General features: G+C 44.6%; 1 protein-coding gene across 3 annotated transcripts in view; it reads left to right on the top strand.

Moving 5' to 3' along the window:
• Positions 1-16,857, top strand: part of Cdkl1 (cyclin dependent kinase like 1) — a 46,383-nt gene extending 29,526 nt beyond the window's left edge. The window contains exons 4-10 of one of the 3 annotated variants that reach the window (XM_087553220.1): positions 1,894-1,966; positions 4,753-4,843; positions 5,390-5,590; positions 7,738-7,820; positions 11,018-11,074; positions 12,800-12,955; positions 14,939-16,857. In XM_087553220.1, coding sequence (XP_087409346.1) covers positions 1,894-1,966; positions 4,753-4,843; positions 5,390-5,590; positions 7,738-7,820; positions 11,018-11,074; positions 12,800-12,955; positions 14,939-15,046 — 769 coding nt within the window. In that variant the 3' untranslated portion in view covers positions 15,047-16,857. 3 annotated transcript variants of the gene reach the window in all.
• Positions 16,858-16,984: the final 127 nt, after the last annotated feature.

Here is a 16,984-nt window from a genome sequence, read left to right as displayed (position 1 = left end):
CAGCTCCCATGTTGCAGAAAAATGAAATGATAAGGGCAGGAAATAGGTAAGTGGGTAGCTATGTGGCGACACTGTGTGGTTTGTACAGTTTCTAGACTGTGTACAAGGTGATAGTGTGCTCAGATAGTCATGGGTGGTCATAATTCACTTACAAGCACTCCCTGTGCGTTATTTATTTTGGTAAATATCTTTGGAGACTGAAGTTTCCTGGTGTGTTAGCTTCATGTGAAAAAGTCATTGAATGAGCACAGTTCATTTTTTTCTGAACAAATGATGGGTGCCGGGAACCTTTGACACCCACTTCTTATTTGTATTTTTCTAGGTTTCCTGACAGGTTTGTTTTCCTGGTGTTTGTGCCTACATGTCCCTAGAGCAAGGACAAGGATTTGGTGAGAAGCTACCTCAAGCCTGAAAACAGTCCTAATCCAAAAATGTCCTGGCCATTCTTCCTGGAGGTGGCCTTTCTTTCCTGCCAACTGTCCCCAGTCTGTCCAAGCATCCTTTGATTTGCCTGAAAGGATTTCCTGCACATCTGGTCTGTGACTACAGTGGCCTTGTGGCCTCTATCAAGGCCAGAAGTGACTTTGTGTGATCTCCTTTAACACATCTACACAGTTTCCTCCCTGGTCTGCTACATAGTAATTTTGGCTGAGGGCCACAATACCATTTAATTTTTGACTCATGTGTGTCCAGAGGTTGTCCCCCCAAATCAAACAATTCTTATTTATTTATTTATTTATTTATTTATTTGCATCCAAAGTGCTCTCCTACCTCACAGTTTTCCCTTCACTGGAACTCTCCCTCCATCCCTCCTCCCTCTTCTCCTCTGAGAGGGTGGGGTTACCCCTGAGTATCCCCCAACACTGGCACATCAAACTCTACCAGATTAGGCACATCCTCTCCCACTGAGGCCAGACAAGGCAGCCCTGTTTGGGAATGGGTACCACAGGCAGACTACAGCTTTAGGGAGAGCCTCCACTCCAGAACAACTTTCTTTCTAATCATTCCTTATCTTGTACAGTAACCTGCTTTCCTATGAGATGCTCTTTCCCAGTTCACACACGGCCGCCATGGTTAAATCAGCAGCGAGTCTGTGCGGAAGGGACGGGGACGTGGCACCGTTACATGTTGTGACAGAAGAAAGAGAAGTTCGATGTGAGGGCGATGAGAAGAGTGGTGCAGTGTGGGAAAGGAACAGGATGCTTCTCTATGTCTTCAGTTATTTTGAACTTTAGTTATATAGCATGCAATTAAACCTCCTCCATGTCTCTCAGCAAAATCTCATTCCTCTCCCTTCAAAGAAACAAAGCGAGTGACTCAGGCACACACAAACGGAGGTCTAGCTTCAGGACCACATTTCGGAGCAACCGGATCAAAGAGCACACCATCTTCTGTGCTGTGTATTAGCCAGCAAGGCCCTTGTTATAGAAATGGGGCTTGGTGGTACACACCTGTAACCCCAGCACTTGGAGGCCAATACAGGAAGATCTGGAGTTTTAGGTCTCAGAACCACTTTGGCAAGACCATGATTCAACCCTCTCTTTTAAAGCAAAGCAAGACAAAGAAAGAAACTTGAGAAGGAGTTCAAATTTCAGGCAGTCCCAGGTCATAAATACTTGTTGAAATCCCTGTGAATTTCACCATTCCTCCCTGTTACAAACAAACAAAAACAAACCATGTTTGTATTTTTGCTAGCCCGCTTTCCCAACAACTCAGCGGTGTGCTGGACACACATTACCAACTCTCTGGATTTGTGACTGTGGATCCAGAGGAGCCTGTGTCTCCTGGGATTTTTAAGTACTAAAGCCGTCCCTCGTTTGGATTGGGTTTCTTGAGCTGAATTCCATGGCTAGCGTGAAGAATGTGTTTGTGCTGTGTTTTTGTTTTTAATAGGGTACCAGAGCCTCTCGTGAAGAACATAACTTGGCAGACACTGCAGGCTGTGAATTTCTGCCATAAACACAACGTAAGTTTCCTGATCCCCTTTGAACACTCACATACATTTCCTGATCCCCTTTGAACACTCAGGCAGCTTCTTCCCTTGAGCCAAGACTGAGCCTTATTCAAAGTTCATATCACACCTTTGTGGGTATAATTTTTCTTTCACTGAAACCTTCCTAAGCCTAGTGTGGGGGTAAGTGACTTAAAATGGCAGCTTATCTATTCTTTTGTACCCAGCTCTTACGGAAACATACATTATAAAAATCCTTTAAAGAAACTAGTCATTTTTTTAATTTATAAAATGTGAGATAGAACCCCATTTATTTAGAGTCTGCATGGGATTGGTTTCCCCAAAAGGCTTTGAACTGGGAGAGGTAACCCCAGATGCCCGCTGCAGTTACAATGGGTGGAGTCCTAGGCTCTAAGTATTAGTGTCTGCTCTGGTGAGATTGCAGTGTGAGATGACCCTGGGCCTCCTTGCCACAGCTGAGCTGGGGGGAGCCGCAGTGAGAGGCTGCCCATGTGACATGGCTTAACGGATGCTGAAAAATCTGCTCTCCTCCTCTCAGCCCACACAGAGCTGCCCACTTCCTACACGTGGACGCCAGCTTCCTGGGCTGGAGCACAGTTGTGTGGTCCAGTGCTTGCCCAGAATGAATGAGGCCTTGGGTTTGATCTCCAGTACTGCAATCAATCAACCAGCCAACCAACCAATTAATCAATATAAGAAAAAAAGGAAGGGGGAGGGGAACAGATTCCAACCACTAAAACCACTCAAAATCCCCGATGGGAATTTTAGAGTTTTCATTCTCGCCAGAGAGTAGGAGGATTCCAGCTATCTGTCATCTCACCCGCGGTCACCCAGGCCTGAGGGGTTAAATCCCCTCTGAGTTTGCCCAAGTAAGATTTTCTGAAGTGCTTACAAGGGGGAAAACAAGAGAACAGCCATTATTTTGGCTTTCATTAGCTGACGCCTAGAATCTTTGTCAAGCTGGAGTGGCGCTCCATGGTTAGACCTCTGACCCAGCTCGATGAGGCCTTGGGTTTCACTCCTCACACTGAAAACAAACAGCGCCATTTTACAGCAGGAAGAGCTTTGTTTGGTGATTAGCATTTTCCCAAATAACCAGTTACAGCATAGGGGTGGCAGGAGGGATGGTGGGGGTGGAGGGTACAGAAGGAAGGGGAGAGGAGGGGGCAGAAGGAATGAGAAAGCTCTCCAGCCAGCCCTGGTGGGGAAAGATCTGAGGGAAGGGAAGATAAATACAGTGAGTGCATACCACAGCTCTCTGGAGAGCGCAGACTCTGCAGGGCTCCACGTGCTTGGTCAGGGGTGGGGGTGGGGGGCGCTGATGGGGAAGATGCAGAAGCTCGGATAGAATTCCCAAAGGGGTCGGGGGCAGCACATTCTTGTTTCTGAGTCCATCTGCCCATATGTCATCATGATATTCATGGAAGGACCTATTTATAGCAAAATGTAAAATAACTGGGGAAAGACTTCAGCCCCAAGAGCCATCGATCACTGAGAACCAGATAGGTAGGCTGTAAGGTAATGTATCCACCCCCGCCTCCAGTTTTTCCAGAATAAAAATGCTGGTGGGAAACACTAATGTTGCCCTCTCACCCTAAAAGTCCCTTGGAGTGGGAGCTGCTGCGCCCACGAAGAACCTCTGTCCTCTTTCCGGATTCTAGAGTCAAGGATAACCTCAAGGGTTGCGGGCTTCAGGCCAACAGTCAATTGGGCGGCAGAAAGACCCAGCATTTCCCAGCAGAGAGGAAAACCCTTGGGAGAAGGGAGGGATCACGAGGAACTCAGAGTAATATTTTGTCCCAACTCAATTTTTAATGTAATTGTTAACTAAAAGTTGTTGACCTAAGAGATATGTTTATGGGGAAAGGGGGAACAAAAAAAGGAGAGTTACTTGTCAAAGGCATTGTCATTTAATAAGAAAGTCCTGTGAAAGTTCTCGAGCGGTCCTCTTGGTAGTGGCTTCCCCCTGTTAAAGAATGCAGCTTGATACCAGTTGGTGAGTCCGGATGCAGGAGCTGCCTGCTGAGGTCTGCTGGCTGTGCAGTGGGACAGAGCTGACATCTAGCGACGACATCGCACCCCAGAGGGTGAGGCTGCAGCCAGCTCTTGTTTATCTTGTCAGGACAAATGTCAGAGCTGGAAGATCTTTTGGCAAGCGCTCAAGCTTCCCGCCCTCTCTTCCCCAGCTTATCTCAGCAGGCCCAGGGCTTGTCCTGTTTACCAAGCAGGCCGCCTTCCAGTGAACCCAGCTTCTGCTCCAATCTGTTGTTCCTGCCACAGGCTGCAGCCTCAAAGCCTCTCATCCCTTCCCCTTCACGCCGGCAGGTTAGGGGTGACTCCTAGTTAAATATGAAGTTCCTTTTTCTAATGTAGACAGTAGGAGATATACTGACATTATTAGTTGGGCTGGAGGTGTAGGTCAGAGGCAGATTGAATGGATAAGGTTGTGGATTGATCTCCAGAACTGAAAAAAAAGTCGTTTATCTGAAATTCAAAAGTAATTAGGTGTCTTACATGTTTTTATTTCCTGAGTCTGGCTCTTGACTCATTTTTCCTATCACACTTCTTGGTCTTTGGGGCCATTCAAGAATTTGAAATGATTCTGTCTGTAGTTATGGAACTAGTTTATTTTAGTCTGCTGTCTTGTTATCCAACAGGTCAATGGCAGGTTAAAATGATGTATCCAATATTTGCTAAATATTCCAGCCCTTTACTCATGGTGGATATTAGGGTTGTTCCTCCATGACATTTTGTTCCCTGTTTGTTTGTTTTCTAACCAGTGCATACACAGAGATGTGAAGCCGGAAAACATTCTCATCACCAAACACTCAGTCATTAAGCTCTGTGACTTTGGGTTTGCACGGCTTCTCAGTGAGTATCGATGGTTCCTTCAGTGTAAAAGAAACTCTCTTGCTGTGCTAGCTGGTCTAGATACTACAGAGAGCTGGTGCTCGTATTCTGCCTCAGGGATAACTTTGTTATAAATTACTGCTCTTGCAAAATGTCGTAATGGAATATAACTTAAAATATATATAAACACAATGTATGCTATCTGAAAATTGTACAACAGAAGTTATTATAAAGCATGCTAATCTCCTGCTTCTCCCCGCTACCAAAACAATATTTACCAAAAGTAATACTTTAGATGAATGGCTTTTAATCTTGACTGTAGATTAACACCCAAGGAACTTTAAAAAACTATGCGGGTAGCCTTGGGCCCTCTCCAAGTGTTCGGATTAATTGGACTGGGACAAGGCCCAAGCATCAGTAATTTAAAACACTCTATAGTCAAGTAATTTCAACAGCAGCTAGCATTGAGAACTGTGACCCTGAAAAGCTTCGTTTCTTAGGTGTTTCCTGCTCAGTGTTGATTCCAGGTTTCCGCCATTCTGTCTTGCATGTTTCCTCACTGACCAGCTGGACCTGGTGACTACTACACTGACTACGTGGCCACCAGGTGGTACCGCTCACCTGAGCTGCTAGTGGGAGACACACAGTATGGCCCCCCAGTAGATGTCTGGGCAATTGGGTGTGTGTTTGCTGAGTTGCTGTCCGGAGTGCCTCTGTGGCCAGGAAAATCCGATGTGGACCAGCTCTATCTGATAAGGAAAACCCTGGGTAAGTGGTTTCTGTCCTGACTTTTAGAGAACCAGCTAGTTTTCCTCACCTCCCCTGCTTCCCAGACTCCTCGAGGAAATAGCAATTTTTTATTTTTAGCCTTGCTGAAATGGCTCTATTAAAAGTGTCTAAGGTTTGTTTAAATGACAATAATTAGTGATTACTGAGAATTTACTAATTGTCCAGGATATGTAGACTTATCTCTTGAGCTTAGGTCAGATCCTCTTAACTCCCCCCCCCCTCCCCCAGAGCTGAGGACTGAACCCAGGGTCTTGTGCTTGCTAGGCAAGCGCTCTACCACTGAGCTAAATCCCCAACCCCCTCTTAACTTCTAAATGTGTTAATCTTGGCAACAGAAATACTGCAGGGACTTCGCTGGCCACAGACTGCTCTTCTGGCCAATTTCAGTGACGTGCTGAACATCCCTCATCCAGAAGGCTTGGGACTAGAGTGTTTGTGACATTGGAGGTTTAAAAGCCGTATCTTAGGGAAGGGACCCAAGCCTAAGCACAAAATTCATTTATGATTCAATGTACTTTATTCACACATCCTGAAGGCCATTTATATGACCGTTTTAGCGTGCCTACGTTTGACGGTGACACATGGGGTCGAGTGTGGCATCTTCTACTTGTAGAAGCATGTTGGCGCTCAGTCTCAGAATCTGTAATTAGGGATGCCAGGCCTGTATTAGGTTGAGGTGATTCATTCAGGCGTCCTCCCTGCAGCCGGCCTGACAAGTTTTGGATTATTCAGACTACAGTAGAGGAAGATCCTCAGCCTTCTAAGTGTGGAGAAGAAAGTCTTGTTTGCTATGCCCGCCTTTTCCTCTACAACTAAGAGGAATGGCAAGGACAGAAAGGGGGTACAGTTAAAGAGATCCATAACCAGTGGTTTCTTTCCAAAGCCCAGGAGTTCCATTCTACCCTGCTAAGGAACCCAATCTAAAGCAGACGTTCTCTGCCCCACAAACTCTCGTATTATCAGCTTTGTCTTCCCAAAGTACTAAAGGCCACCTGAGGGTGAGGCTGTGTTTCCATTTGTTTGTTGAGACAGGTGGTTCCCTGTGTAGCTCTGGCTGTCCTGGAACTCCTTCTGTAGACCAGGCTGACCTTGAACTCTGCCTCTGCTTCCTGAGTGCAGATCAAAGGCCTGGTGGCATTTCCCATTTTTATCATTTCCACCAATGTCTTGTACATTGGAGTTCATGCAAAGTCACTCAGCCTTCCTTGGCTGTTCCCTCCAGAGGCTTTAGGGCACTCTCCCGCCACTGCAGGCCTGAAGGCACAGATATATATATATATCTCCACTGTGCGTGTGCGTGTATCTGTAGTTCATTATTAAAGCTAGGGGCTAAGGGGCTTCCTTACAGTGTTTTCATACATAGGAACCAACACTGTAGAGGCTGGGTTTTTTGTTTGTTTGTTTTTTGTTTTTTGTTTTTGTTTTTTGTTTTTGTTTTTGTTTTTTTCCTTTCTTGCTTATCCAAACTAGAGCAAGGTTTTGGACTTGAGTGAGGGGTAAAGTTCTGAACTGAGTAGCACTGGCAACTCAGACGCTTTAGTCAGGGGCAGCACCACAGGCTCCTGGCTGTAGGCCCCTGCCCTAAAAAGTGGCTGTCTGTGCCCCAGAGAAGCACCTCATCCAGTTTTCTGAACAAGACTTTCACAGCAACATTCCTAGGACTTTACATGAAGCCACCGTCAGCTCACTTGGTTGCCACTGAATGCGCTCCATTTGACAGGAACCTAGAAGCTTTGCTTCAGAGTCACACTACAGGGACTTCTAAACCTTAGACCACAACGTTTCTACTAGATCAGCAACTGGCAAAACAGGAAAAGATGATCCCAATTTGGAAATGGATTCCTCATAGACAGAGAACCTTCCTTCCCTTTAGCATCTTGGGTTTAGTCTTCAGATACAGTGGAAGCTTCAGAGGGCAAGACTCTTGAAGCTCTCCGTTTCTGTTCCCGACACAGGGCCCTGTCCCTGAAGCGCTCAGTGTAGGCTGTGCTGTGTGGATGCTTTCCTGACAGAAGAAAGCTACAACCTTAGCAGCCTGAAGCACAGCTCCACCAGGCTGTGGAGGGAAAGCACAGCCCCATGTCTCCTTAGCAACCCCATTCACTTCTGTCTCTTCTTGTCCGAAGGGGACCTCATTCCCAGGCACCAGCAAGTATTTAGCATGAATCAGTACTTCAGTGGGGTGAAAATTCCAGACCCTGAAGACATGGTGAGTAACTCAGTTTGGAGGCGGCTCTTTAGATCAGGCTAGGGCTTCGGTAGTTTACCTGGGCCCACGGCTCAGTCTGCATTAAAAGTCCTGCTTACGGTGATGAGGAAAATTGGAACAAGCTGGTGAGTGAGAGCCTCAATTCAAACTTAGAGGCCCTGGGAACAGAGGTGAGCCAGCCTGTGGGACAGGAAAGCAGGACTGCCCTGGTCACACCACTCTTTAATCCTTGTCAACTGAACGCAGATTGCTCAGAGCCAATCAGCTTTCAAGTCTAAACATCGACTCACCCGGTGGAAGCAACTCCTTCTCCCAGCATTGCCCAAAGTCTCTATTCTCCTGTTAACTCGCCCTCCAGAATAGGGAGCAGAACCACCAGGACCCCATTCTGCTGCCCCTCCTTCTGTATGGTTAGTGTGGGGAGATCCTCCTTTATAAAGGACCAAGAGAATCTAAATGCTCATCTCCCAACCCACTTGGAATACCGTATCCCAGTGAAACCATTAGACAAGGGAATAGGGCTGTAAGTTTACATTATTGCCTTTAGGATTCAGGAGGAGGTTAAGTTGAAGTACATCTGTGTAGTGGCTGTCCTGGGGCTAATAAACATAATTAGATCCATATTCATCTATCTGGAAAAGTCTACAACAGGTTGTCGAATGAAGTATGATTTTAATATTTTATACTGTTTATACTGTAAATATACTGTTTAATAGTAGTAAATAGTACAATTTAACATAATTCAAATTAGTATTTAATAAAATATATATGCATATATAAATATAAAAAAGATGGGAACCTCTGGGAAATCATGCAAAATTTTAACTTTCTTTTTCCCTTGAGATAAGGTCTCAGCTTACAGCCCAGGTTGGCTTTGAACTTTTAAATATTTTATTCATTTATGAATATGAGTGTTTTTGTCTGCATATATGTCTGCACCCCGCTTGTATGTCAGGTATCCGTGGAGGGCAGAAGAGGTAGCTGGATCCCCTGGAGTTACAGATAGTCCTAAGGCAGCATGTGGGTGCTGAGAATTACACTCTGGTCCTCTGGAAAAGCAGCCAGAATTTACCAGTTCGGCCACCTCTCTAGTCCTAACTTTGAACTTTTGATTCTCCAACCTATGATCCTGAGGGCTGAGATTACAGGCATATGCCACACCTTATGCAAACCTCTTTGCTTTTGTTAAATAAATAGTTAAGAAGGATATCTTTCTCTTTGTTTCTTGTTTATTTTTGAGATAGTCTAGACTGCCCTTAAGCTCCTGATTCTCCTGCCTCTCAAGTACTGGGATCACCGGTGTGCACTACTATGTCCAGTTTACAGTGATTATCTCTTTATAATGAGATTTGGGGACTCTTTTCATTCCTCATTTTTCTTACGTTTCTGAAATGTCTTCTAATGGGTCTATAATGCAGTAAAAAAGTCTCTCATGACTTAGCAGGCCGTGTAGTTCAGTGGTAGAGTACTTACTCAGCAGGCCCTGGTGGATTTCTAGCACTGCAAGGAAAAGGGCACCAATAGAATTTCAGGGCATAGTTAAGGTTTGTGAGGTCAGGTTGCTACTGTCTGAGAAAATACTTTCAATATGGGAGCTAACACATTGATTTCCGGATGGGAGTTCCTGTGGCCTCCTGAGTTGCATTTCTGTCTTTGTCCCAGCAACAAAGCTCCCATTTCCCTAGAGTATTACCAGCTTTAGGGAAAGTAGGTCACACTGGGATGGAGAGGGAAGAACAGCACCTGGTTTATGGGAAGTGACCCACAGCTCCCTTGTGACCTGGACATCCCCAGCTATGCACCAAATAGCCCTTAGCAATTTCCTGGCCAAGGTATAAGAAGCAGCTTGCTCTGTGACCATGAAGAGAGTCTCCTGGTTCCCAGGGGTTGTCCTACACGGAATTTCCTGTGGACAGAAACACAGGAAGCAGCAGCACATGGCTACGCTGGTTGAACATCTGTGCCCTCTCCCACCCAGCAAGGCCTGCTGGGGAACTGGTTCAGCAGGCAGGAGGGGTCCGGTGTCTTACAGCCAAGGGCAGGCATTGTTCCTGAGGTAGGAGAGCTGACATTAGCCAAGGCAACCCATGGCAGTGCCTACATTAGATAAAAAGAGCTTTTCAGTCGTGGTGGCAAAAGCTAAGGCAAAGGTGCCTTAGGATTCCTGCTCATTAGCCCGTGCGCAATCGGGAGTTTATGTGGAGCTTGGCTCCCTGTCTAGGAGAACCGCTCCGAAGCTCCCGAGTACAACCCCAGGCGCCCCCTCCCCCCGCCCCCGTGTTAGATGAGCCTGGCAGATTGCTCGGCCCTCGGCTCACACTTCACCACTCTCACACTCATAACGCGCCACGGTCACTGACTCTGTTCAGCGTTCATCTTCAGTCAGCTTTCTCAGTGCGATGGCTCCTTAACTTTGCCCATTCATTCACAGCTTTCCTCCCATTTCCGCTCCCATCACTTGGTTGGCACGACCAGTATCTTCATCTAGGCAGATTGACAAGAGCCTTCTGGGGAAGCGCTTTAAACTGTGGGCTGATCAGAAAAACAGATCTGCGTGTGGGAGGCGACAACAGTGTTTCTTTCAGAAATCCAACAAGAGTGTGTGTGTGTGTATCTGGGTAGGGATAAAATGTATTTTGACACTCCCTTTATGCAAATGTCAATAGATTAATAATTAATAATTGGTGCCTAAAGTTATTGATAATGCTGTTCAGTGCCAAAAGTTATTGTCAGGAAAGGCATTTTATACAAAGTAAGGGAAAAAGCAACACAAGAAAACCAAAAACTCGTGTGGGTGCATGTGCACTCGCACGTGCACACACACGCTCAAGCACACACACGCTCAAGCACACACACACACACACACACACACACTCACTCTCATACTGAGGCACGTGTCTATTGTCACTGCTGCTTTTGTTTTGCTCTTCTCCATCAGCATCTACTGGTTTATAATGCTGCCTTCCTCAGGAAGGGAAGTGAGCGATCAGGAAATAAAACTGGAAAGGCATTTTGGAGGCGGAGAGAGAAGTTTATGAACAGTCACAAGGGGGTTATAACTGGTGGGAGGTATGGTGGAAAAGGGCAGAGGAGGCAAGGAAGATCCCAGGAAGGTACATCTACTCAACAGAAATTTAGTGTGAGGGAACTTTAATTAGAATGTGTGCTGTCACTAAAAGTCCCTTTTCTTTCGACAGGAAACACTTGAGTTGAAGTTTCCAAACATCTCCTACTCTGCTCTGGGCTTCTTAAAGGTAAAACCCTGGGGCTTTCAAAGGACCAGGAAGCGCACAGATGTCAGATGTCAACTGATGAAATGTTTCTTTAAAATCTGTCTTTTGAAAAGCTATATACCTTTATTTGCTCTTCACTTTAAATAAAAAGTAGCATTCTGTTGGAATTCTAAGTTTATACAAAATGGAAATTTTAAGGGAGATGTTTTACAAAAAAAAAAAAAAATCCTGGGGTTGGGGATTTAGCTCAGTGGTAGAGCACTTGCCTAGCAAGCACAAGGCCCTGGGTTCAGTTCTCAGCTCTGAAAAAAAAAAATCCTTTTCTTCAAAAAAACATTCATAGCTATAGGATGTTTTAAATAACCAACTTCCAGTATTGAGAGATGGCTCAGTGGTTAAGAGCTCTGATGGCTATTCCAGAAGACTGGGGTTCATCTCCTAGCACCCACATGGCAACTCACAACTGTAGTTCCAGAGGTTCTGGTGTTCTTCACTGTCTTCTGTGGACACTGCAGATATGGTGCACAGATATACATGCACGCAGGCATCATACATATAAAATACAAATAAATAAAAAATTTAAATGAGCAACTACTGTGTACATTTTAAAAGTTGGTTTACATATATATTTCTAGAAACACAGGTCATATAAGATGTGGTACAGCACCAATTTGCAATGTATAGTCAATTTCCCAGTATTTCAGAAAGTAGTCTGATATTATGTAAGTGCAGGAATTGTTAAGGAACAAATACAAAATTGAGACAGTTTTTTGTCTTTCTGCATGTCCATATGCGCTTGTAATGCACACACTGTTTCCACGGCTATCAAACAGCTGGCAGACCCTAGAAAGGGAAGGGGAGAACCAGACTGGTGCAGATTGATGACGTCATAAACTTTATTTCTTCCCCCTAAGAGTCTGACTTCAGAGTAAAAGAACAAAAATAGCTAAGTGAATTATTCCCATTGGCCACTGAGCTGAACTCCGGAAATATATACTCCCCCATTGGCAGGCCACCGAACGCCCCAAAAACACTAGGAAACTCGCTTCTAATATTTACCCCTTATAGTGTTTAGTGTTTTACAGAGAACCCATTTGTCACACATGCACAAGCTAAAACAGGTGGATTTCATACATGTGGAGAGTAGAATGGTGGTCTCCAGAGGCTAGGGAGACAGAGGATGCAGATGCTGTACAAAAGATGCTAATGCACAGACAGGGATATGTTCTCATGTGAATATGACTTGCAATAATTTATTGCATGTTTTATGAACCAGAGAAGACTTAAGACTCATAATGGAGAAATGGTAAATGTTTAAGGAAAAGAAAGCTAATTTTCTTGGCCTTTATACATTTGTATGCGTGTTATCTAATTATCACACTGCACCCCATAAACTTGTATACTTTCATATATATCAATTAAAAATGGTGGAAATCAGTGCAGGAGAGCTCAGCATTTTAGGAGCACTTGTTTTTGTAGAGGACTGGGGTTGGGTTCCCAGCACCCACATGACTCACAACCATCTCTAACTCCAGTTCCAGGGGATCCAATGCCTTCTTCTGACCTCTGTGAGCACCAGGCATGCGTGCAGTGTGCTTCCATACATGCAGGCAGAATACTCGTGCACAGAAATTTTAAACACCTCAGAAAAAAATTAAAAATAAATGAAAGTGCTTAGTCTTTCAAAGAAGTAAAATGTATGCTATGGCAACTTCAAAGGTGTAAAGGGATTTTCTGTGCTTTCAGGGCTGCCTCCACATGGACCCTGCTGAGAGGCTGACATGTGAACAGCTATTGCAGCATCCGTATTTTGACAGCATTCGAGACGTTGGGGAATTGGCAAGACCACATGACAAACCAACAAGGAAGACCCTGAGACAGAGTAGAAAGCACTTGACTGGGGTAAAACTGCCTTACAGTAACATGCAAGCTTACAGTTTCAAATGATCTCGTACCTGTTACCTGGTACTGAGCTGGGACCTGGGTTTAGTGACAACTGTGGCTTATCGTCCCAGAATCCTCAGTCCAGAAACAGGAGACAGGTCATCTGAATTATCAACCAGGGCCTCAGAGACATTTGCTTAAGGCTCTCCCCTGAGTCCTACCTAAAGTTGTCCTTACCATGCTTCTTGATGCTACACAGGAGCCAAGATGTCTGAAATACATGAACTTAGGCTGCAGGCTAGTATACCATGTGTGTTCAGCTGAACATGTTTCTCATACATTGGAGAACGAAATAAGATTAATCCAAAGTAGACCTTTGTCATGTTACCCCCAGTGTTAGCACTGAAGGTTTCTCCCCAAATGGAACTGTTTCCTTTCTGCATCGTCAGTTGGTGAAGACAAACACAGTGACAAGGGCCTGCAGGATGGCCCCTTTAACCACAGAACAGGATCCCGCTGCGTACTTGGATCAGTGAAGAGTCCTGACTGGTGTAGTGGTTACACAGCCCTAAATGGCAATAATAATCAAGACTCTAGTTGAACCATAGCTAAGATGGGTTGGCTGTTCTTGATCACTTTTGGATCCATGCAGAAACTTAAGCTTTGGTTTATCCTGCCTTTGTGTCTTAGTTACTCCTCTGTCATTTTGAAGAGATGCAATGACTAAGACCATTTACAAAAGAAAGCATTTAATCTGGGGCTTGTTTAGTTTCAGAGATGAGTGCATAACCATCATGGTTGGGAGTACGGCAGGCAGGCAGGCAGGCAGGCAGGGTGTGGAGCAGTAGCTGAGAGCTTACGTTTTATCCACAGGAAGCAGAGAGAGAGAGACTGGCTTGTGCTTCTGAGACAGTAAAGCCCACCCCCAGTGACATACCTGCTCCAACAAAGTCACACCTCTTCACCCTCCCAAACAGTTCTACCAACTAGAAAACAAGCATTCAAAGTCTATGAGCCTATGAGGGTCATCCTCATTCAAACTGCCAGAGTTAATCTTTCCTCTCTAGCCCCAGCTTCCTCAAATAAACACCTGGATGGTGTATGGGTGGTCCAGGCAGGAGAGAGATGGAGAAGGTATTAGGAATAAGTGCTTCCTCAATGTCAGGGCTCTGAGGTGGACCATGGTTATAAAACTGGGAGATGTTTTTTATTCTCTTAACATCTAAGACCCAGTGAGTAAATCAGGCTGAAGTCTCACTCTTTTCCCATTGCTGTGCTACTTCGTGCTCAGGAACAAAGAGACCAGCTGCAAACATTTCTACTGGAAAGAATAAAGAACCTCACTGTTTGCTGTGTTGGAATCCTGAAGGATTGGTAGACTTAAAAGAACTAAAGACTATCTTTTTTCCAAATTCCTTAGGCCCCATGGTACAAGTCAAAAAGTAATAAGCCTGTTCTTGTTTTTATTTGACCTTGACAATTGTTTTTCTGGAAGCTTGAAGGAAGTCTTTAAATTCTCATTTTCTGTCTCTGTCTCTCTGTCTCTGTTTCTCTCTCTCTCTCTCTCTCTCTCTCTCTCTCTCACACACACACACACACACACACACACACACGTGTTTTTCTTCTGAGGCGAGGGTTGGGGATTTAAGGTCTCCCACACATAAGCAAGCAGGTTATTAATTAATCCAAGGCACTGGTTGTGCTTTTCTTTGCTTTGCTCTGAGGCAGGCCTCACTATGTGGCCCAGGCTGCTTCCATTGAGATCTTACTGCTTTTGCTCCTGGAGTGCCACCATACCTGGCTTGGATTGTTTTTTTTAAAAATAAAACACACTTTTAAAAGATAGAAACCAAACGGAAACATTTCTCCCTCTCTCATGTTCTGGATTTAGATGGGAAACATTTATCACCAACATTATATTTTGTTTTGTGATGCAGTCATTCTAAGTGATAATGAAGGCCTGACTGAGGTTTGAACCTGATCTTGTGTCTGTGTGTGCAGTTGCAGCACCTGCCTCAGCTAACCAGCAGCAGCGTCCTCCCCGCTCTGGACAGGAAGAAGTACCACTGTGGTACCAGGAACTTTAACTACCACTTTCCAAATATTTAAGGAGCTGGCAGAGTAATGAAGAATTGATCAATAATTTGCAGAAATGTATACATTTGACTCCTGTCTTGACCACACATCAGGAGAAAACACGAACAGGAAGCTGGAGGTTATTTGCCAGGATATGAGGGAAATTCCGGATCCAGACTTCCATGCTTGGTGGAGATGTCCAGAGAAGAGAGCAGGAGCTTGGGACATCTCTGCATCTTCCTTTTCTAAGCAGCAGAGCTTATGGACAGAATATAAACTGTACCTAAGCCCGCAGCTGCAACATTAGATAATGTCAGAAGACCTGGGCTGCAGTTTGCTCTCTGCCACACGCAGAGAGTACATCAAGAAATGTCCTGGGTTGGGGATTTAGCTCAGTGGTAGAGCGCTTGCCTAGGAAGCGCAAGGCCCTGGGTTCGGTCCCCAGCTCCCAAAAAAAGAACCAAAAAAAGAGAAATGTCCTGGGGTTGGGGATTTAGCTCAGTGGTAGAGCGCTTGCCTAGGAAGCACAAGGCCCTGGGTTCAGTCCCCAGCTCCAGGAAAAAAAAGAAAAAAAAAAAAGAAAAAAAGAAATGTCCAGGGTTGGGGATTTGGCTCAGTGGTAGAGCGCTTACCTAGCAAGCACAAGGCCCTGGGTTCAATCCCCAGCTCCGGAAAAAAAAAAAAAAAAAGAAAGAAAGAAAGAAAGAAAGAAAGAAAGAAAGAAAGAAAGAAAGAAAGAAAGAAATGTCCTTATACATTTCTTTAGATGTGCTGCCTCGAGTCCTATCTCCTATGTTGTTTTCAAATCATATTTAAGTATGATTTTAGTCCCTGAAATCAAAATGTTTGTGATTCTATTTCTTGTTTGGTCTTTCTTAATTTTTATGGTTTAAGAATTTTTTTTTAGAATTATCTAAGTTGATCCACATATCTAGAATCATACAGATTACCTTAAAACTTAGCAGTTTTTATGCTTTTATAACTAATAAGATACTTTATCTGTACTCGAAGAAAGGATGCGTCAGGAAAGGAGAGAACAAGCCCCACAGGCCTCACAGAATGTGCAGAATGGACCTGTTAGCCTGACAGCAGTGACCACTTCAGCCTTCAGCTCAGCCTCAGACCTGAGACCATGTAAGGAAAACTCACGCGATGATCTGGGTGTAGACACGGCTGCTTCTGAACTTTGACTTCAATCAGGAAATGTATAAGTTAACTGATGTTGAAGTATCTTAGTACATGTGTATACGTCTGTGAGCACACACTTGGACGTGTATATGTGTGTGTGTGCACGCACGTGTGGAACAACCAATAAGAAAGTGGTTAAAAAATATTGCCAAGGATTCTTAGTTTTAATCAGCGAGACTTAAAATTAAAAAACCTGTGATTTGGTTTACTACTCCTCATAGAAAAGTTTTTCTCCCCTGTCCCTGGACAGGGGCTGTGTTAAGCCCCAGGTCAGTTTCTACGAACACTTCTGGCCAATGTGCTGCTGGCTCACAGGAGTTCTTAGCCATGGATTTCAAGGCTCTGTTTCACTGTACCTTCGGAATGCTTCTTCTGTACTCTCGTTCCTCGATCAACTTCATGGCATCACTTGCTGCTATGTGGTTCACTAAATCCTATCATCTGTTCAATATTCTTGGCTGCCCTAAGGCAAATTAAGGCTTCCTAAATTCATATAGTTTCTACCAGAGACCTGACAGCAGGTTAAATAACAGCTCCAGTATTATTCAGTTCCTCTTAAATAGCCATGATTTAAATGACAAGGAAGGATATTAACTTCTGAGAATAATTAAGATTGCCTCTCCCCCTTAAATCAATAAATGTATTTGATGAAAGCGGATGCCTGTAACTGCCTGTTCTATCCAGTAGTTTTTCAGAACATATTAGACTAGCAAAGTCACTCCAGATGAAATCATGATGAGTGTGCTGTTGGGCTGCACAGTCCTGAGACAAACCCGAGATAGA

Source organism: Rattus norvegicus, chromosome 6, assembly GCF_021556685.1.
Source record: "Rattus norvegicus strain SHRSP/BbbUtx chromosome 6, alternate assembly SHRSP_T2T, whole genome shotgun sequence".
Taxonomy (NCBI): Eukaryota; Metazoa; Chordata; class Mammalia; order Rodentia; family Muridae; genus Rattus; species Rattus norvegicus.
Note: the sequence above shows the minus strand (reverse complement) of the source record. Positions and strands in the feature narration are given on the sequence as shown.